We start from the raw sequence: 22,755 nt of genomic DNA on the forward strand, positions 1-22,755 counted from the left end.
CGTTGAGTTTTTTTGGTGTAATTATTCCAACCGAACAAGGATGGAATAATATTTGGTCGAAGACACCGCTTTCCAGCAGAAGAGATAACTATGTCTTCTTGCTCAAAGTGTCGACTACACACTCTAGAGCTGGTGGTTGGGGTGAAACCTTCTCTTCTGACTTTCACAAGCCACTGGGCGCGTAAAGTAGGTTCCTTTGGGAAACTATGAAAGCTCAAAACTTTGTTGAATCTCCCCCCGGCTGTACAAAGTGGCACACAACAATGGTGGTTATTACCACCGACTGCCCTTTGAAAAGTAAATCGTTTTTTCCGATCCATTGCGAACAATAACCTCACACCGCCAGCCGGCTAATGTCAACAAACCGCCAAGCGGAAGCTAGAGGCTCAACTTCCGCCCTCAAACAGGAAGTTAGCATTTTCGTCGTGCACAGAGTGAATCCTAGCTGCCAGTACCTTGGTCAATATCTTATAATCACATCCAAGTAGACTCACCGGGCGGTATGATCCACACTTAAGTGGATCTTTATTTTTCTTAAGGAGCACAGAGATCATAGCCTGTGACATTGTTTGAGGTAAAGTTTTTCTGTCAAGGACCTCCTCATATACTCTACAGAGCAGGGGTATCAGTTTAGAGGCAAATGTTTTATAAAATTCACTCGGGAACCCATCAGGGCCCGGCGCTTTGCCTGTCCTCATGTTTCGAATCGCATTCTCTATCTCCCTTGCAGTCAGGGGACCCTCTAATCTATCCCTATCTGCCCTCTCTAAGGATGGCATTTCCAGATTTTCAAAAAAATCTTTCAATCGCCCCCTGTCATTTACTTCCGAAGTATAAAGATCCTTATAAAAAGACTTAAATTGGTTGTTAATACCTTTCTGATCTATAATCTTATTCCCCAGGTTATCCCCTATCTCCACTATCATACCAGCGGCTGCTGACTGCTTCAGCTGGTGGCTGAGGAGCTTACCTGCACGCTCACCATGTTCATAGAAATCCTGTCTCGACCTAAGATATAGATCCTCACGCTGATTTATTAAGATATCATACTCAGTTTGGAACAAAATACGTTTTTTGTGTAGCTCCTCAGAGGGAGCCCTAGAATTTGCCAGGTCAACTTCTTTTATTGCCTCTGTTAATTCTGTGGTACGTTTCATCTTTCTTTTCCTTTCACCAGCATTGTATGAAATTATTTGTCCTCGAATATAAGCTTTTAAGGATTCCCACAAAATGGCACTGCTTATGTCGGGGGTGTCAGTAAGCTCTAAGAAAAAAACTATTTGCGAGTTTATAAATTTGGTAAAATTATCATCTGCCAATAGCCTGTTATTAAGGCGCCACATTCTCTGAGGTGGCGTGTTTTCTGGAAAGTGAAGTTTCAATATGACTGGGCTGTGGTCGGATATTACTATACCAGAGTATTCTATACCTGTTACTATAGGGGTCAGTTTATTGTCTAATAAGAAGTAGTCAATCCTAGTATACGTCCGATGTGGTGGGGAATAAAAAGAGTACTGCCTGGAGGTTGGGTTTACGTATCTCCATGGATCAAATATACCATATACCTTACAGAAGGAGTTGCGCTGATTTGCTCAGTACACTGGGTGTTGGACTAGAGTGGTCCAGAGTTGAATCTAGGACACAATTCAGGTCTCCCCCTAGGATCAGATTATGAGTATCCAAATTTGGTAATAATGAGAATAGGTCCTTAAAAAATTGAACATTATCCCAATTCGGTGCATATATGTTTGCCAGAACCACTGGCATATTGAATTTTCCAACTACAATAACATACCGACCATGTTTGTCTTTTATAGTGGTTGTTTCTACAAATTGTACATTCCTGTGTATGAGGATGGCCACTCCCCGACCCTTACTATTGAAATCTGAGTGATAAACCTGATAAAATCCCCCCCTACAGAGCTTGAGGTGGTCCCTGTTCAACAAATGTGTCTCCTGTAGATATACTATCTCTACTCCCTGGTCTCTCAAATGTGAAAATACCTTACTCCGTTTAGCTGGATTATTGATCACCCTTACATTCCAGCTCATCAGTTTTGTGGCCATTCTGCTCGGATCCATGTTTGGTGCCATGTCAGAAGACTGTGGCCTTTGGCAACAAAAGCAAAAAAGTTAAAAGGAGGGGGTCTGGAAAGGAAGGGGGGGGCATCACACACGCAGACACAGCCAATACATAACACATAACATCTATAAACACTAACCCAAATATAATGCTCTTTAGCGAGCTCTCTCGTGGCCAACCGGTCCACCATCTCCTGCACACCAAGCCTACCGTGTGCAGCTCCGTGCATATCGCTCTTAGTCTGAAAAGTATAACATCACCCTTTTAACTTATTCACCTAATGGGAAAACAAAAAGGGGGGGAGCTCTCCACAATGAGGGCCTGAATAGGGTAAAGCAGTGAAATAAAAACAAAAAACAATGCCATAAAGGGTAGGCAACAATAGTCAAGGGGGAACATTCAACCCTCAAACCTTGAATAGAGTAAAACAGTAGTATGAGGGAGGACAACAGTAGCTTGTAGAAAGATGAGGATTATAAATATGTATACATAACTTATTTTTAAATATACACTGAAGCCAAATATTTTGTCAATGTTGTCAGGACTGGTGAACAATATCCTGCCTACATTAATCCCCCAACCAATTCAACAGTGTAAGCATGTATAGTATCTACTCAGCCAGAATCAGATCCGTCTATAGGTCTCACCCGGGGCTCAATTTCTTCTTGATGTAGTCCACAGCGTCTTTTGGGCTCTCGAAGCTTTTCGTTTGTCCTCCTTCTGGCGTAATCACCAGTGTTGCCGGGTAACGTAGCCCGTATCTGACCCCCTTGCAGGTCCGCAGGAGGCTTCTTGCTTCTCTGAAGGCTGCTCTCTTACTGTTTACGTCCTGGGTGAAGTCCGGGAAGATGTGAATCCCTCCGCTCCGACCCTCGGGTGTTCTCTCCATTTCCCTCGCCCTCTTCAGTATCTCCTCTCTCTCTGTGTAGTAATGACATCTCACTACAAATGCTCTCGGTGGGCCTCCGTTCCCGTCTCGTCTCGCGCCAAGTGCCCGGTGTGCACGGTCCAGCGTCGGTGCCGCCGCTAGACCCAACTTTTCTTTCAGTAAGCCCGCCATAAACTCCGACAGCTTTTTGCCTACCTCGGCCCCTTCTTTTACCCCCACGACTCGTATGTTGTTGCGCCGTGATCGCGCCTCGAGATCCTCACTGCGTCCCCTCAGCTTCAGTGTCTTGTCCCCATGTCGGTTATGGTGTCGGACTGATCATTTAACGTTTCATCTACCTCATTTTTCCGTTTGTCCATCCTATCAGCCAGACTTCTAATTTTATCAGCAACCAGCTTCACCTCCCCGCGTAGCAACTCAGATTGGGCTCTCGTGCTCTCTTCCAAACTTTTGGTCCATTTTTCCAACTCGGTTGTCATCTCTTTTCTTCCTCTTCCTTACACTTTGCGATCTCAGTCTTTGTCTCCTCTCTGTATTTCGTAACCGCAACGTTGGCTTTTTTAATCTCGGACATCATGTCCTGAGCCCACTGAGGTATGCCGTCGGCTTGTGATGGGCTAACACTGTCCCTGCTAGCTAAGGAGGCTACGCCGCTAGCCACCTGCTGCTTCTCTCCACCCGCTCGATTCGTTCGAGTCTTCATTTTCGGTCAAAAAATGTACTGAAAGCGCACTTGCTAGTACCCAAACAAAACAGTATTCGTTCACTCCCCCAAACTGATAACAGTATGGCGATATTAATATTTTTTGACAACTTTTACACGGAGCCTCCGCACGCACGTCTTCACACGGCAAAGCACATCCGGAAGTCAACACACACCCATAGAAAGCACCCACCTTTATGATTCAATGTGTCGTTGGCGGGGATTGACAACTATTCTGTGCTAATGAAAGAATGTCTTGTGTGTGTTTCCTTCTTCATGTGGAAAGCAGCAGACCCCAGACACCATTTCAATCAAGGAAGAAGAGGATATTGATTGGGGCATGCACGCTGGAGGTTAGTAATAGGGGTGTAACGGTACACAAAAGTCCCGGTTCGGTACGTACCTCGGTCTTTAAGTCACGGTACGGTACGGTTCATTGTTAAGGGGGAAATTAAAAAAAACTGCTTGTTTGTCAACAACGGAGAATGGCTGTAGATCAACAGCAATGAAAACACAATAAACTTGGTTATGGCATTTGCATTTCTGAATTCCCAGACAGGGGTTGTTATATAAATAGTGTCCTGAGCTGGGTTTGCACAGCTCGTTTTTTTCTTCCACAGCACCGGCGATGGTAACACCTGGATATGGTGCCTTTTCAAATGCGTGTGCTAGGGATCTGCGTTTCTGGCAAAAATACTATTCAATATTCGCTGAGAATAATATTCGAACTAGGGCTGGGCGATATATCGAATATATGCGATGTATCGCGAGATGTTCTCCAGGGGATGTATAAAATGCCCCTATCGCGAACATCGAATATAAATTGGCACGCAATGTTTCTTTTTGCCGCCGCCGGCATACTCGTTGTGCTTTCACGCGACGGGGCGACAAGATCTCATACAAAGTGAACGTAGAGACGCGTATCTGCCAATCAGCGTTCAACAGCGTGGCCACTGAGTGACATGTGTAACGTAACAGCCAACCAGCGTTCAACCGTCAAACTCGGTGCAGTGCAGTCCGGGGTGAACTGCAGCACGGAGGAGAAAGTGATTGTTGCCGTTTGCGACTCCCGGAGCTCTATATATAATAATATAATATAATTGTTTATATAATATCACGGCCAAAAGCTCTGTGTGCCTCCTGATGGCCGTAGCGTGGGGAGCTCTCATAGGGATTGGGCTTCTCGGGGTTTGTTTAACGCACAGCGTTCCCTTCTCTCGCTATTTCCGGTGGCTCTCTAAACACACTCACTCCCCCCGCCCATTGCGAGTCCACGAGATTCTCATGGACGCGCGTGTGTGACGTAGTCTGGAAGGCGCGCTGCTGTAGGTGTGTGTGTACCTCCGACCGGTGAGTGAGAACAGCGTGAGAGAAAAAAGGATGGAAACTGAAGATTTGGTTTTGAAAAAGAATAGCATTGGATCCGTCGTCTGGCAGTGTATATAGAATAATTATTATGCAAACAGTTCATCAATAATTAACGGTTTGAATAAATGCTGTGTTGGTAAATCTAACTTGCTGTGATTTTCCTTTTCTTATGTGCAAGTTCTAAATTGTTCCAATACAAAGCACTGATGAGTTTAAACAATATGTTGTTTCGTGTAATCTACATGCAGACTTATATTTCAGGAATACTAGAATTATTACTGACGTAACATTATGCCAGACATGGTTGAATCGAGCATTGATGATGTGCTCTAGAGGAGATTCAAAATATATCGAGATATATATCGTGTATCGAGATATAGTAAAAAAATATCGAGATATTCATTTTGGCCCATATCGCCCAGCCCTAATTCGAACATCGGTCAATCAAGAACCCCCCCCACGCACGCACCTCGGATACACGGACACACAATGACACAGGGAGAGGCTTTTATGATTTGTATGAAATCAATCTGTTTATTTCAACAATTGCACGATCCACATTCAACATCAAAATTATTTCAACGTGGGCTTAGGCAGATAGACCTACATGCGCCGAAAACAGATCGCTATTTATTCATTTATTTTACTGAACACAGCCTGTATGACGGTGAACTAGACACGTCAAAAAAATAACTTCACAGTGTGTCTTTTTACAATTTATTTGTTACCAGCATTCGTAGTGTTGATCAGCAGAGAATTAGTCTGCCAAAGCCGTTGACGTCGCTTAGCAACCGAGGACGCTGGGGTTGATAAGTTACCGGACTACATGTGTGATACGACAGAAAAAAAAGTAGTATACTTTGGCTAAACGGTCCGGGTGGAACTCCGACTTCAAGTTTTAAATTCCGCATCGCAAAACAAGGCTTTACATTCGCCATATTAACGCTATGTACGCCACATTTACGTACCGCGGTTCACCTCTGTAACCGCACCGAAGTGCCCGGACCGTGACGGTTCGGTACAAATACGTGTACCGTTAGACCCCTAGTTAGTAACACACATTGCTGGCAAGAAAGCAGGAAAACGACCTGGATCAACTGAGCATGTACTCAAATCTACCTGCGCTGAAAAGCCTGGCCCTCTTTTGAAAGCGCATCATGACCAAAGCCCTGCTAAAACACAAGGACTACTTATACAGTTCATAGTAGAACGATATTTAAATCTTCTTCATGGCGGACAGGTTTCAGGAATGTTGAGATCAGCTCCGATTCCCAATATGACTACAGTATTGGTAAAACAGGTGATAGTAAAAACAGATAGCCTTGGTTGTGTCTTCATGACCTCCCCACTTCTTTAAAAGGGGGAGAAGTAGAGGTGCTATGTCTCAAAGGGATATACTGTATCCCTTCGTGCAAATAATGAATTAACACAATTCCATTATCTTTTTTTCTCTCTGCAGATGACTGCTATGATTTTGGAGACTGCAGCATACAGCACAGCGCCGCATTGGATAGTCTGCATGTGGACGCCCCTGGCTCCTCCCACATGTCAAGTCACAAAGGGGAGCTGAGGATCCTGAACGTCTATGGAAAAGGGGAGGGCCCACTGGCGGTGGACAGTCATGACACACTCTTCACCGCGTGTAAACTGGAGGCCCAGGACTCGCTGTCGGCAGACCACAGCGTGGTCAAGAGCCTAGAGAGCGACGAGCAGCTGGTCCACCGTGAGGAGCTGACTGGGCATCGGGGAGGCGGCAAGGGCCGGCCTTGTGTGTTGTCTGTTGAGGGTTTTCCTGAAAAAACTAACAAGAGTACCCGCAGCGGCGAGAAGCCGTACGGGTGCGACCAATGCAAGAAGCGCTTCCAACTGAAAGGCAACCTGAAGATCCACATGAGAACTCACTCCAGGGAGAAGCCCTACAGGTGTGACCAATGCGTGAAGCGCTTCAGTCTTAGCTTCAACCTGAAGGTCCACATGAGGACTCACTCCGGGGAGAAGCCCTACAAGTGTAATCAATGCGTGATGCGCTTCGGTCATGGCGCTAGCCTGAAGAGCCACATGAGGACTCACTCCGGGGAGAAGCCCTACAGGTGTAACCAATGCGTGAAGCGCTTCAGTAAGAGCTACAACCTGAAGATCCACATGAGGATTCACTCCGGGGAGAAGCCCTACAAGTGTAACCAATGCATGAAGTGCTTCAGTAAGAGCTATAACCTGAAGATCCACATGAGGACTCACTCCGGGGAGAAGCCCAACAAGTGTAACCAATGCATGAAGTGCTTCAGTCATAGCTCCGACCTGAAGGTTCACATAAGGACTCACTCCGGGGAGAAGCCCTACAGGTGTGACCAATGCGTGAAGCGCTTCAGTCATAGCACTGACCTGAAGATCCACATGAGGACTCACTCCAGGGAGAAGCCTTACAGGTGTGACCAATGCGTGAAGCGCTTCAGTCATAGCACTGACCTGAAGAGCCACATGAGGACTCACTCCGGGGTGAAGTCTTATGGGTGTGACCAATGTGTGAAGCGCTTCGGACAGAGCTCTCACCTGAAAAGCCACATGAGGATACACTCCGGGGAGAAGCCTTATAGGTGTGACCAATGTGTGATGTGCTTCAGTCAGAGCTCCGGCCTGAAGAGACACATGAGGATACACTCCGGGGAGAAGCCCTACAGGTGTGACCAATGTGTGAAGCGCTTCAGTCAGAGCTCCGCCCTGAAGAGACACAAGAGGACTTGCTCCGGGGAGAAGCCCTGAAGGTGCAACGCCAGCCTCTGCGACCCTAGCAATTTGCGTTTGCACATGCTCAAGGACAGAGGCAATGGGGTGCTTTGACACGGGCAACGGGATGCTTTGATTGACACCTCTATCCTGTATTTTTTTTAAATGGCTGTTGTAGGTTTTTTTTTCTTTGTGATTATAGACACTTTCCAAATTTTCTTTTGCTTTCTGCTTTATTGTTATACTTAATTGATGTCTCTGTGATGAAGAATAATTTATTTTTTTGGACACTTCAGACAACCAAATATTTGATTTAAATTTATAGCATGATCATGAGAAGATACAGGTAGCAAAGTTACCGAGCATTCAATGAGACAATGGGTGTACATGATTCTTATCGGCAATTTCACATTGTGGGTTAACACAAAGGAAACAAAGGTGAGGGGGAGTGACCATTGGGGAGATTTTAGGATTGTCCAGAGGAGAGATCAAGTTGAATTGCAATTCACTATGGGTGGAGTGGACTTGGCTGCAAGACAGTTAAAGGAATTTACACAACAAAGTAGTAATTAGATTGACCTCAGTATCAGGCTTCGTGGCTACAGTTGCAATGCAAATGCAAACTATAACAAAAGCTTTCAACTATAGAAGACGGGCAGTATCTCCCTTTCAATTGGCTACCTATAATATACAATTGTATATTATAGTTAGGTCAAGCATGCAGCACTCAACCTTGGTCTTTCTTAAGTTTCATTCTATCTTTCTTATTCTCCACAAACTTTGAGATCCTGCTCCTTCCACAATTTTTCCGTGAGAGACTACATTCCAATTTTAAAATGTTAAGATTATCTTGGAATTGCACGCTTCTATTCAAATTCTTCTCTGACATATCAAAAAATGATATCCTCTATACGGTTTTCAGAATCAGTTTAATTTCATTCAGTACAGCCTCGTATATTTTCAGTTGGTCTCATTTACTTCTGTTGAGGCTTGAGTTTGAGGACGCTAGATGACGCTCGAGCCCAAGGTTGCTATCGCAAAAGCTAACTATTGTGGACAGAGCCTTAATAACCTCACTATTTAACCTAGAATTACAAAGTCAAGCTTAAACGGTTGCATTATTTTTGTTACACTGGCGCTAAACTCATTCATTGATTGGAAATATGATGGTTATATATCGTGCATCTGTCTGTGGGGAACCCCTATTTATATTGCAAGAGGCTAGGAGCTTACTACATATTTGATTTACTCCCGGTAAAAGCTAAATGCTAACTGCAATGCTTAAACAATCTTTTTCACAAGATGCTATCTACACAATATAGTATATTAAAGCTGAGACTCAATGGAGTCCAACGGACTATGAGCCTGTTTTGATTAATTAGATATGAAGGAATAAGATCAATAACATACTTTTCCAAGTTACTACCACACAGACCTAGCTATTCTGTATTTATTTCAAATGTATTCAAACTTGATCACATTGGCTTTATTTGTTTCCAAGTGTTTTAAAAAAAAATGGTGTGCATGTTAACATTGATTACTCCATTTAGACTCTTCAAATCCCTTCACTTGATTTAAGCCATCAAAAAAAAAAAATATTCAGACTTTACTTTATTCTCCGAATTCTGAGATTAGAGTCAGAATTCTGATTTTAAACTCAGAATTTTGACTTTAAACAGAACTGCGGCTACCTGTAAGGACCAACCTCCGTGGGTTAGACACTTTGCCATATGCAGTTGGAGGAAACCACACATAGAGTAGCCAGTAGCCCTAGCCTACTTGTGCTAAAATGTCTTCAGCGTCTTCTTGTGGGTTTGAGGGGTTCCAGAAGAAGCCATTTAGTTAATGGAAGACCAAAAGGTGAGTGAAAGTGTCTCTCCCACGGAGTTTGGTCCTTACAGGTACCCATAATTCTGAATATCTGGTGGAAATCATTTTATATTTACTGAATAAAAAATATGTCAACTCATATTTGAGCACATTTCTACTCAATTCAACACAGCATTGTAGCATCATATGCGAGAGGTCTGAGCGATAGCAGTCGCATTGTTTACCGACCATGGAAGTAATCCCCTGCGGTCTCATTTATAAAACTGCGTGGGATCGTTACTTAAAGTGTAAGTACGCCCAAAAGCCAAGTTTTGCGTGCCCCAAAAAATATTCAGATTTATAAAACCCTGCGTATGCACACCGTATTCAATCTTTGCTTTATAAATCACAGAGTGCCTACAAGTGTACGCTGCTGAATCAGCTTCACGTTCCGCCCTGTACACGCCCCTTTTAAACCATAAATGGTCAATGCAAATGACCTCATGAATGCGATCTGCATATAAAACAGACTCAGATGCAAGTATTATGTATTGTCGGAAACAATGGCAGAAAGACTGAAAAAAGCAAAACGAAATTTCTCGGAGGTTGAAGTGGAGACCCTTGTGGGAGAGGTCGAGGCCCGAAAAGTAGTTTTGTTCGGCGGTCACGGCCCACGGGATTGGGATCGCCAACAACAAAAAGCAGAATGAGTGGCAACATGTTGCTGCAGCAGTGAACTATGTCAGTAGCAAGGAGCGCAGTAGCGCACAGTCCCATAATTAAAAAATAAGTGGTCTGACATAAAGTTACATATTTCTATGTACCAATAAATCGTTATGGTCCCTAAAGACCCGCTCCCTCCGAATCCTGCCGTTTGCATGGTCCTCCAGCAGTGCCTTGGTGCAGCATTACCACGGCGTTCACCTCTGTATTTATAGGGTTACGGTAATTAGACTGACCGAGAACACCTTGGATAATCAGTTTGTAATCACCCACGTAAAATGTTCTTGAACATAACCCCTTTTTAATGTGTGATTTGTCATGAAAAGCATCAAGAGTAACGGACAACGATTGTGATGAGGAGTGTGGCTTGGTTTTCCACACTTGGGATTTAATTGACATTTGATTATGTGTTAACAGTGTCACATAAAAATATTATGTTATTGAGACATGTTGGACAGATGCTTTATTCCATGCAGTCGCTGTCAGTGGACAGTATGGAGTGACAGGATTAATTATAGAGAATTACTTTTTATTTCTATTCTAAGATGTTTCTGGAGTTACAACTGAGAAATAACGCAGTTGACTAGAATTATTCTGATTACATATGATACGAGTTGAAATTAAATTTATGAAGGGCGATGATAAAACATGATTGTTCTTCTCACTCTACAATTCTTCTGTCTGACTTCAGCTCACCACCACACCATCTGTGTTGCCATTTCTCCTTCTCCTCCAAACCATGCGTACGCATGGGTCAGAGTTTGCTTAGGGCTGCGCACATTCTCCCGTCAAGTTGTTTTTTTTTATAGATCACAACCTTGGCGTGGAAAGTCACGTACGCCAATTTCAGCCCCGTTTTGTGCGTATGCATCAGTTATAAATGAGACCCCAGGGGCCTCATAAAGTGGCTCCTTAGAGGGACGTCTGGCTCACTTCACCATGAGAGGGGGACACGAAGCGGGCTTTGTGACGTCCAAAAGGAAGAAAGGCCCCTCCTGCGGTCTCCGTCTCATGGTAATTGTGCTAACTTAGTTAGAAGTTAGAGTTAACCACTCAATACTCCAGTTAGAGTCAGACACTGCCAGCTGTATGAATGTATACCACAGTATGACTCTGCCGTCGGTGTGTCAATGTGTGTATCAACCGATGTAACTCGCTTTTTAAAGCATCTGCTAAATGCCCCAATTGTAATTGAACAGATTGTGATATTGTTGAATCTAAATTTGAATCTAATTATTTCAATGCGTGTTTTATTGTTTAGACGTGGTAAATCAGGTTAATGAACAAGGTGATGAGTGGATTTTAATAAAAGACCTCACATGGGATACTAGATGTTACCTCTTTACACTGGCATGATTTGAGATGTAACTTATTTAGACTTATTATGATTTTTTTTTTCCATTGTAATAGGCCTATACTGGGAATACAGGGCGGGGAGATAAGTGCTAGGTAACTGGGGAACGAGAGTGGGAGACACAAGATGTGTCCAGTTTCAAGGCCCGCAGTAGAGCGTTCTCATTGGCCAGGTCCTTGTTGGGGGATGCCTTGCCACACAATAGGGGATATAATGGTTTGATCCAGATGCTTCGGACACCAGCCTTCCGAGTTGGAATTAGGAACATCTCCCTGCTTTCTTGCGGCATTTCACGGTGGTACGCCTGTTGGTTTCTATCCACAACGGAGTATAATATTTTAATAAACATGTTACCGTGCGGTCCAACTTTGGAAGTACAGCTTTCGTCCATAATGGACGTACTTGCGAAAGCTGCTGTATCTGAAATTAGCCAACTGTTCTCGGAAGGCTCGGCTACCCTTCTCTTCCAAAATGCTCGGAGCCTGAAAGAAAACCAAGTGCTGAGGATGAGGATGAAGGTGATGAAGAGTGAGCTGTTTTCTTTGCGGCTTCAAACGAGATCAAATGCATCGTTTGCGGCAAGTCATTTTGCCCTGGGTCGAGCCAGCAAACCACGGACTAAACCACTGGGAAATGGTGAGTTGTTTTCCGGCTGTGATGGGTGGAAAACAAGACGGTCCAAGTGTTCAGGGGGCACTATTGTTACATTTGTAGTAATTGGAAAAACTTAAAATTTATAATAATTAATCATGATTCAAAATGAACAGTGAATAATGACGATAATCCCATTTCTTGCCCTTTGAATGGTCTTGGATGTAGGCCTAATGTATTCCTCATCATCGTCATCAAGATGCAAGCACAGGGCGGTGGGAAACTCTACTCATTTACAGCACCCATCGATTCTAGGCTGACTGCTAGATTCCTTCTGCGCTAAAAAGCCTCATGCTCTTTTGAAAAGCATCATGACCAGAGCCCTGATGAAACACGAGTCAAACTTGGTAGTTGCACCTCAAAGATGGAAACAGTCCAGAGCAGTTGATCCGTGTCCTCAACCTGGTCACCCGCTTGAGCTTTGAGTCTAGGGAGGAGTTGGTAGGAGGAGACATCCCTCTCCAAAACTCTGAATCTGTGTCTGCAGTACACATTTAAACCCTCTGTGTCAATGTTACATACAGATACATTTAAATAGTTTCTTTCACGTGTACAAATGCACATTGCCTCCTTTTGTGCAAATAATGCATTGAAAGAAATACATTTTTCCCTCTCTTTAGGAGAATACGATGACTTTGGAAACCGCAGCACACAGCGCGGCGCCACCTCAGATAGTCTGCATGTGGACGCCCCTGGCTCCTCCCACTTGTCCAGTCAAAGCGAGGAGCTGAGGATCCTGAGCGTCCACGGAAAAGGGGAGGGCCCACTGCCGCTGGACGGCAATGGCACACTCTTCACCGTGTCTGAACTGGAGGCGCTGAACTCGCTGTCTGCAGACCACAGCGTGGTCAAGAGCCTGGAGCGCGGCGAGAAGCTGGTCCGCAGCGAGGAGCTGACTGGGCAGGTTGGAAATCATCTTCTCATTTCCCTCCCAAAAGAGAGACTTCCTCTCCAACAACTCCACCACACACCCATAGAAAGCACACACCTTTATGATTCAATGTGTCATTAGCGGAGATTGACAGCTATTCTGTGCTAATGAAAGAATATGTCCTGTGTGTTTTTCCTTTTTTACGTGGAAAGCTGCAGACCCCAGACACCGTTTTAATCAAGGATGAAGAGGATATTGGTGGAGGCATGCCTGCTGTAGGTTAGTAATACACATTGCATTCATGCAAGAAAACAACCTACATCTACTGAGATTGTTTTCGATTTTACCGGAGCTATAAAGCCTGGTCCTCTTTTGAAAGCTCATGACCAGAGCCCTAGTAAAACACAAGGACTACTCATACAGTTTATAGTAGAACAATTTGCATTTTCTTCATGGCAGACAGCTGAACGATTTATGCCATGAGAAGTACCAACTTCTCATGGTACTTAGAAGTTAGAGTTAACTACTCAATACTCCAGTTAGAGTCAGACACTGCCAGCTGTATGAATGTATACCACAGTATCTATGACTCTGCCGTCGGTGTGTCAATGTGTGCATTAACCGATGTAAGTCGCTTTGGATTAAAGCATCTGCTAAATGCCCCAATTGTAATTGAACATATTGTGATGTTGTTGAATCTAAATTTGAATCTAATTATTTCAATGCATGTTTTATTGTTTAGACGTAGTAAATCCGGTTAATGAACAAGGTGATGAGTGGATTTTAATAAAAGACCTCACATGGGATACTAGATGTAACCCCTTTACACTGTCATGATTTGAGATGTAACTTATTTAGACTTGTTTTGATATTTTTTTCCATTGTAATAGGCCTATACTGGGAATACAGGGCGGGGAGATAAGTGTTAAGTAACTGGGGAACGAGAGTAGGAGACACAAGATGTGTCCAGTTTCAAGGCCCGCAGTAGAGCGTTCTCATTGGCCAGGTCCTTGTTGGGGGATGCCTTGCCACACAATAGGGGATATAATGGTTTGATCCAGATGCCTCGGACACCAGCCTTCCGAGTTGGAATTAGGAACATCTCCCTGCTTTCTTGCGGCATTTCACGGTGGTACGCCTGTTGGTTTCTATCCACAACGGAGTATAATATTTTAATAAACATGTTACCGTGCGGTCCAACTTTGGAAGTACAGTTTCCGTCCATAATGGACGTACTTGCGAAAGCTGCTGTATCTGAAATTAGCCAACTGTTCTCGGAAGGCTCGGCTACCCTTCGCTTACAAAATACTCTGAGCCTGAAAGAAAACCAAGTGCTGAGGATGAGGATGAAGGTGATGAAGAGTGAGCTGTTTTCTTTGCGGCTTCAAACGAGATCAAATGCATCGTGTGCGGCAAGTCGTTTAGCCCTGGCTCGAGCCAGCATCTGCAAACCACAGACTAAACCACAGGGAGATGGTGAGTTGTTTTCCGGCTGTGATAGGTGGAAAACAAGACGGTCCAAGTGTTCAGGGGGCACTATTAGTTGTTAAATGTGTTGCAATTGGAAAAACGTAAAAGTTATAATAATCATGATTCTAAATGAATAATGACAATAATCCCATTTCCTGCCCTTTGAATGCTCTTGGATGTAATGTATTCCTCATCAAGCCTAAAGCTTTTACAGCACCCATAGATTCTGTCTGTGCTAAAAAGCCTGATGCTCTTTTGAAAAGCATCATGACCAAAGCACTGATTAAACACGATTCAAACTTGGTAGTTGCACCTCAAAGATGGAAACAGTCAAGTGCAGTTGATCAGTGTCCTCAACCTGGTCACCAGCTTGAGCTTTGAGTCCAGGGAGGAGTGGGTAGGAGGAGACATCCCTCTCCAAATCTCTGAATCTGTGTCTGCAGTACACATTCAAACCCTCTGTGTGAATGTTACATACAGATACATTTAAATAGTTTATTTCACGTGTACAAATGTACAATGGCTCCTTTTGTGCAAATAATGTATTGAAAAAAAAAAAAATTCCCCTCTCTTTAGGAGAATACGATGACTTTGGAAACCGCAGCACACAGCGCGGCGCCAGCTCAGATAGTCTGCATGTGGACGCCCCTGGCTCCTCCCACATGTCCAGTCACAGCGAGGAGCTGAGGATCCTGAGCATCCACAGAAAAGGAGAGGGCCCACTGCCGCTGGACGGCAATGGCACACTCTTCACCGTGTCTGAACTGGAGACGCTGAACTCGCTGTCTGCAGACCACAGCGTGGTCAAGAGCCTGGAGCGCGGCGAGCAGCTGGTCCGCAGCGAGGAGCTGACTGTGCAGGTTGGAAATCATCTTCTCATTCACCATCCAAAAGAGAGACTTCCTCTCCAACAACTCCACCACACACCCATAGAAAGCACACACCTTTATGATTAAATGTGTCGTTAGCGGAGATTGACAACTATTCTGTGCTAATGAAAGAATGTCCTGTGTGTTTTTCCTTTTTTACGTGGAAAGCTGCAGACCCCAGACACCGTTTTAATCAAGGATGAAGAGGATATTGATGGAGGCATGCCCACTGCAGGTTAGTAATACACATTGCATCCATGCAAGAAAACGACCTGAATCAAATGAGAATGTACTCGATTCTACCTGAGCTATAAAGCCTGGTCCTCTTTTGAAAGCGCATCATGACCAGAGCCCTGCTAAAACACAAGGACTACTCGTACAGTTTATAGTAGAACAATTTACATTTTCTTCATGGCAGACAGGTGTAGGGCTGAACGATTTGGGGAAATAATCTTAACTGCGATTATTTAGGCCAATATTGTGATTGTGATTTAGTATGGGATTTTTCTTTTTAAAGTTCCTTATGTTCTGCATCACTCACTAAACAAACAATAAATCATTCTGTCGTATAACCAACACAACATTGGATGCAGTCATGCCATGTTTTTTTTAAACTGCTTGCCGAGTCCGGATCGCTTGTAGCTCACTTTATTTGGTAAAGGTTTGGTCTAGTCTCAATGAAGCAAAAGGAGAGGAATTGTATAATGCACGCGTGGAGATACGCTTAGCTGGGCATCCTCGGATGCCATGCCTGGAGCGTTCTGGCCCCCTGGGCTATGTGTTGTGACTTTAATACTGGGCAGGCGTGGACTCAGTTATGTGCTCTGATTGGCTAAGCATGGTGCTGAACTCTTGTGACTATGTGCGGGAATTACACTTGTTTTTGTGGCCTCGAGAGTCTAGGCCGCTTCTACCTCTAGAATTGATACATGAGTAAGGAGCCTCTAGTCGCCAAGGACATATGTGGCCTGTTGAATGTGTGAATTATGTCACATATAATACGCTCTTTCCTTCAGTCAACATATAACACGCTCTTTCCTTCAACCCTTTGTGTTGAGATGAATTTAATGACATCTTGATTTAACGATTGAATTGTACAATGAAATTAAATACGAATCTAAACGATCTCCAGTCAGTACAGTAAAGGTAAAAAAATTATAAAATGAAAAAAATTACTTTAAAGAAATTATTTAAATCGCAGTCTTCGCGATTTGCATATCTCGTTCCATTACAGCCTGATTTTGGTTTGAATTCGGTTATTCCATCAGCCCTAGTTAAGTCCCGGTTGTGATAGGTGGAAACAGAAGGGTCCAAGTGTTCAGTGGGCACTATTAGTTGTTACCTTTGTAGTAATCTGAAGAAGTTGTAATAATAATCATGATTCAAAATAGGGCTGAACGATTTCAGGAAAAGATTGAATTGCGATTTTTCTGGCAGATATTGCGATTTCGATTTTCTTCACGATTTTCTTCAAATCAAGCTTCAGTGTAATATTCATAATGTACAGTAATATTTACAAGCGTGACATCATACCATTAAAACATTACATGCCATTACTCTAATGTAAGAATGAAAACTAAAGTTAAGAATTGATTTTAAATGTATTTATTAAGAAACATGCATGTAAACTAAAGTCTTTGACCAACTGCAGTTGTTACAAATGAACTAAAAGAGCCATCTTTGACTGTCTTAACTTAGAAAATTACTACTACTTTTTAGTTGTTTTTTTAAGACAGTCAAAGATGGCTCTTTTAGTTAATTCGTGCATTAGAGTATAACAACAAAGGGAGAGACGTCGGAGAACCCAACACAGTCTATTCATAATTTTGTAATGACCACGGAAGAGGCAGTGAATGAAGTATTGAATAGACAGAGATTTATTAGATAGGCCTACCTAATAAACAGTTAGAACACACAAGACCGGAAACATAGCAACGCCGGTAAACAAACCCCGAGAAGCCCAATCCCTATGAGAGCTCCCCGCGCTACGGCCATCCGGAGGCGCACAGAGCTTTTGGCTGTGATATTATGTATACAAATATTATATTACGATACTACGTTACACATGTGACTCAGTGGCCACGCTGTTGAACGCATGTTAACGCTGTTAACCATAGCAACGCCGGTAAACAAACGCCGGTAAACAAACCCCTCGAAGAGAGCTCCCAGCCCTACGGCCATCCGGAGGCTCACACAGCTTTTGGCCATGATATTATCTATACAATTATATTAATTCGCCTGATTCGCGCCTCTACGTTGACGCGTGAACGCACAGTAACACCGAAAGAACCGTGTCTTTGGCGATCCCGAGATCGCGTTGTTTGAAATCGTGATTTCGATCAGAAAACGATAAATCGTTCAGCCCTAATTCCAAATGAACAATTGATAATGATTTGTATTGGAGAAGCAGCCTACCTCACAACAAAAGCCTAATATAATTGGAAGATGTGCCCATTTCCTGCCCTTTGAATGGTCTAGGATGTAATGTATTCTTCATCATCGTCATCAGGCCTAAAGCACCAGGCGGTTGGAGATGCCCTTCATTTTACACCACCCATAGATCTTAGGCAGCATAGATTCTAGGCTAACTGTTAAATTCGACCTGTTTTAAAAATGCCTGATGCTCGTTTGCAAAACAGGACCAGAGCCCTGGTGAAACACAAGTCAAACTTGGGAGTTGCATTTCGAAGATGGACACAGTCAAGAGCCCAGAAGGGTTTCAAGACACATGAGCTTGTTTATCCTTCTTTTAGTCTTTTAACATTCAACAGACGGGAGTACAATCTGCGTGCAAGTAGGTATATTCAATGACATGTTCCATCGATAAAGACAAAATTTGGAATGACTGCTTTTACTGATAATGCACCAGTTGCTGGGAATGAAATTCAGAGATCACTCAAACATACTGTTTTCATTTCACTCAACCAAACAATTCAATTTGTCAGCTACAGATTTTTATTTCTGACTGTTTTTTTTGTCTCTATTGATTAACTTTGTATGTCCTATGTTAATTGTGTGTTGCTACCTTGGCCAGTGCTCACTTGTAAAAGAGATGTCTATCTCAATGTGATTTCTCCCTGGTAAAATAAAGGTAATATAATAATCTCAAACATCAATAATTCAAAACGTATAAATGTTAGCTGATCAGCTTGCTTGCGTGCTTGTCTCGCATGTCATGTTGTGCACATATGATTTTGCGCTGGTGTTCGATCGGTGTCCTCAACCTGGTCACCCGCTTGAGCTTTGAGGGAGCTCCAGGGAGGAGTTGGTAGGAGGAGACATCCCTCTCAAACTCTGAATCTCTGTGCAGTACACATTTACACCCTCTATGTCAATGTTCCATTCAGATACATTTAAATAGTTTTGTTCACGTGTACAAATGCACATTGGCTCCTTTTGTGCATCTATCGAAACAAATACTTTTTATCTTTTTTTCCCCTCTCTGCAGAAGACTGCGATGACTTTGGAGACCGCAGCACACAGCGTGGCGCCACCTCAGATGGTCTGCATGTGGACGCCCCTGGCTCCTCCCACATGTCCAGTCACAGCGAGGAGCTGAGGATCCAGAGCGTCTATGGAAAAGGGGAGGGCCCACTGGCGCTGGATGGCCATAACGCACTCTTCGGCAAGGACTGGCCCGGTGGGTTGCCTGGCGGGTGTTTTCCCGACAAAACCAATATGGTCATCCACATGCGTACCCACACCGGCGAGAAGCCGTACGGGTGCGACCAATGCAAGAAGTTCTTCCAACACAAAGGCAGCCTGAAGACCCACATGAGGACTCACTCTGGGGAGAAGCCCTACAGGTGTGATCAATGCATGAAGTGCTTCTGTAAGAGCTCTCACCTGAAGGTCCACATGAGGACTCACTCCGGGGAGAAGCCGTACAGGTGTGACCAATGCGTGAAGTGCTTCAGTCAGAGCTACATCCTGAAGAGACACATGAGGACTCACTCCGGGGAGAAGCCTTATAGGTGTGACCAATGTGTGAAGTGTTTCAGTCAGAGCTCCACTCTGAAGAGCCACATGAGGACTCACTCCGGGGAGAAGCCCTACAGGTGTAACCAATGTGTGAAGTGTTTCAGTCAGAGCTCCACTCTGAAGAGCCACATGAGGACTCACTCTGGGGAGAAGCCCTACAGGTGTTATCAATGCGTGACGCGCTTCCATAGGAATTATAACCTGAAGAAGCACATGAGGACTCACTCTGGGGAGAAGCCCTACAGGCGTGATCAATGCATGAAGTGCTTCAATAAGAGCTCCAAACTGAAGGTCCACATGAGGACTCACTCCAGGGAGAAGCCCTGAAGGTGCAACGCCAGCTTCAGCGACCCACTCAAAGAGACAATGGGGTGCTTTGACACAGGGCAAGGGGACGCTCTGATTGACACCTCTATCCTGTATATGTTGAATTGACTGCTGTAGGTTTTTTGTTGCTTTTTTAAAGACGCTTCCAACTCATCAAACACCTTCTGTTTTTATTGTTGTAAATAAATGATGCCTGTCTGAAGAATCAAAAAAATCTTGGAGACCTCGGACAATCTAATATTTGATTTAAATGTAGAGCAGGGTCATGGGAATTTGTTTCAGTTAGAGCTTCAACCTGAAGATCCACAGGAGGAGTCACTCCGCGGAGAAGCCCTACAGGTGTGGCCAATGTAAGAGCTTCAGTACGAGCTCTAACCTGAAGAGCCACATGAAGACTCACTCCGGGGAGAAGCCTTACAGTTGTGACTATTGCCTGAACTGCTTCAGTGAAAGCTCCGCCCTGAAGGTCCACATGAGGACTCACTCCGGGGAGAAGCCCTACAGTTGTAACCAATGCATCAAGTGCTTCGGACCTAACGGTCCCCATGTGGCCTCACTTGGGGGAGAAGCCCTACAGGTGTTACCAATGTTTGAAGTGCTTCAGTTATAGCTCCCACCTGAAGGTCCACATGAGGACTCACTCCGGGGTGAAGCCATACAGGTGTGATCAATGCACGAAGTGCTTCGGACAGAGATCTAATCTAAAGAGCCACATGATTGCTCACTCCGGGGAGAAGCCCTGGAGGTGCAACGCCAGCTTCAGCGATCCACTCAAAGAGACAATGGGGTGCTTTTACACCGGGCAACGGGACGCTTTGATTGACACCTCTATCCTGTATTCGTTGAAATGACTCCTTTGGTTTTTTGCTTGCTTAGCTTTTTTAACTTTGCCTTTATTTTCTATTTTAATACTAAAATGCCTTTTTAACTTTCTATTTTACCCATTTCTTTGCATATGTTTTCTTTTACTTATCTATTATTTTATTATGCCTTGTGCATGAAAAGTGCTACATAAATGAAGTTGCCTTGCCTTGCCTTACCTTGCTTTATAACAGACGTTTTTCAACTTTTCAATCACCTTCTGTTTTTACTGTTTTAAATAATGTATGTCTGTGTGATGAATCACTTATTTTTTGGACACTGAGGACATCCAAATATTTGTTTTAAATGTAGAGCATGATCATGGGAAGATACAGGCAGCCAAGTTACAAAGCATACTCTCAATGAGACACTGGGTGTACATGATACTTATAGTCAATTTCCCATCGTGGGTTAATACAAAGGAAACAAGGGAGGGAGAGTGACCCTCGTGGAGATTTTAGGATTTTAGGAGAGACCAAGTTCAATTTAAGTACACTGGGTGAAGTGGACTTGGCTGCAAGACAGTTAAAGGAATCTACACAACAATAAAGTCAGTCCACTGGCCTCAGTATCAGACTTCGCGGCTACAGTTGCAATGCAAATGCAACGAAAGCTTTCGATTAGAGAGGACGGGAGGTATCTCTAGGTCCAAGGAGAATGTATAGAAATCACTTTCAATGGGCTACATACAATATACAATTTTAAATTAGTTAGGATGTGCATGCAGCGCTGCTCAACTGTTCTTACGTTTTAATTTTTAAACATTGTGGGCTCCTTGAAGGAACTCTTATCAAAAGCCTAAACCTCCATTCCTGAGGGATATTTACACATGTCTCTCGTTCACACCATTTGCCTTTCAAAAGGTGAACCCCGGTTATCTCGTTGACTGAATGTACTTCTAAGTTGCTCCTGAGAGGGACGTCTGGCTCACTTCACCATGAGAGGGGGACACGAGGCGGGCTTTGTGACGTCCCAAAGGAAGAAAGGTCCCTCCTGCGGTCTCCCTGTATCATGGTACTTGTGCTAACTTAGAAGTAAGAGTTAACTACTCAATACTCCAGTTAGAGTCAGACACTGCCAGCTGTATGAATATATACCACAGTATCTATGACTCTGCCGTCGGTGTGTCAATGCGTGCATTAACCGATGTAAATCGCTTTGGATTAAAGCATCTGCTAAATGCCCCAATTGTAAATGAACATATTGTGATATTGTTGAATCTAAATTTGAATCGAATTATTTCAATGCATGTTTTATTGTTTAAACGTGGTAAATCAGGTTAAGGAACAAGGTGATCAGTGGATTTTAATGAAAGACCTCACATGGGATACTAGATTTGACCTCTTTACACTGTCATGATTTGAGATGTAACTTATTTTGACACTAATGTTGATATGTTCTTTCATTGTAATAGGCCTATACTGGGAATACAGGGCGGGGAGATAAGTGTATGCTAAGTAACTGTTGAACGAGAGTGGGAGACACAAGATGTGTCCAGTTTCAAGGCCCGCAGTAGAGCGTTCTCATTGGCCAGGTCCTTGTTGGGGGATGCCTTGCCACACAATAGAGTGGCGAAGTCACGCCCCTTCCGGTAGGGCTCATGGGACCTATGAGATCGAAAAATATGAATGGGTGTCAATGGAGAGAAAATAATTATTTTCTGGTCCCAGTCTTTATATGCCCTGGATTACACATATGTTGTTTGTGGATTTAAATGAGAATTTTTCATGCAAACAAAACTAAAAATGTTCGTGAAGAAGTTAGATTATTTTAGGTTTTATGTGAGGCCGCTTTGTGAACTACAGCTCTTCGCTGCTCTCAACGCATATGATATACGTCACCACACCCGCCCTTGGAACTCGGCACAGAGATGGCGATCTCTCTGCCCCACTTCACCGCTTTTTCCAAGGGGAGGATGAAAGCATCGAAAGAGGTGAAAACCATTATAAGTCGGGGCACGTGCAGAATTTCAGTGATGCCGATGGGAAGATTGTCGGTCTTCTCCACGCCAGTCGCAGGGAGCGTGACGTCACATACGAGCCGTGTAGTCTTTCTCGTTGTGTTTTCTCTAC

The 22,755-nt window shown here is 43.8% G+C and overlaps 2 protein-coding genes across 4 annotated transcripts in view; both read left to right on the top strand.

Annotated features, from left to right (window-relative positions):
* LOC132460955 (zinc finger protein 271-like) overlaps positions 1 to 22,755 on the top strand; it is a 57,913-nt gene that overhangs the window by 18,262 nt on the left and 16,896 nt on the right. For 2 of the 3 annotated variants that reach the window (XM_060055921.1, XM_060055922.1), the window contains exons 6-11: positions 3,962 to 4,028; positions 6,503 to 6,674; positions 13,103 to 13,208; positions 13,388 to 13,454; positions 15,222 to 15,505; positions 15,683 to 15,749. In XM_060055921.1, the coding sequence (XP_059911904.1) occupies positions 3,962 to 4,028; positions 6,503 to 6,674; positions 13,103 to 13,208; positions 13,388 to 13,454; positions 15,222 to 15,505; positions 15,683 to 15,749 (763 nt within the window). The remainder of the gene's footprint in view (positions 1 to 3,961; positions 4,029 to 6,502; positions 6,675 to 13,102; positions 13,209 to 13,387; positions 13,455 to 15,221; positions 15,506 to 15,682; positions 15,750 to 22,755) is intronic. The other variant, XM_060055923.1, reaches the window with a different exon arrangement.
* LOC132460974 (zinc finger protein 239-like) lies at positions 17,896 to 20,497 on the top strand. The gene is made up of 2 exons (XM_060055970.1): positions 17,896 to 18,308; positions 18,963 to 20,497. The coding sequence occupies exons 1-2, from the start codon at positions 18,128 to 18,130 to the stop codon at positions 19,820 to 19,822; spliced, it is 1,041 nt and encodes a 346-aa protein (XP_059911953.1). The 5' UTR covers positions 17,896 to 18,127; the 3' UTR covers positions 19,823 to 20,497.

Source organism: Gadus macrocephalus, chromosome 7, assembly GCF_031168955.1.
Source record: "Gadus macrocephalus chromosome 7, ASM3116895v1".
In the NCBI taxonomy this organism is placed as follows: domain Eukaryota; kingdom Metazoa; phylum Chordata; class Actinopteri; order Gadiformes; family Gadidae; genus Gadus; species Gadus macrocephalus.

Excerpts from the sequence above, each read along its gene's own strand:
- LOC132460974 (XM_060055970.1), top strand. The coding sequence starts at position 18,128 with ATGCCTGATGCTCGTTTGCAAAACAGGACCAGAGCCCTGGTGAAACAC. Across the intron at positions 18,309-18,962 it reads GGAGTACAATCTGCGTGCAA|AAGACTGCGATGACTTTGGA; the intron begins GTAGGTATATTC and ends CCCTCTCTGCAG.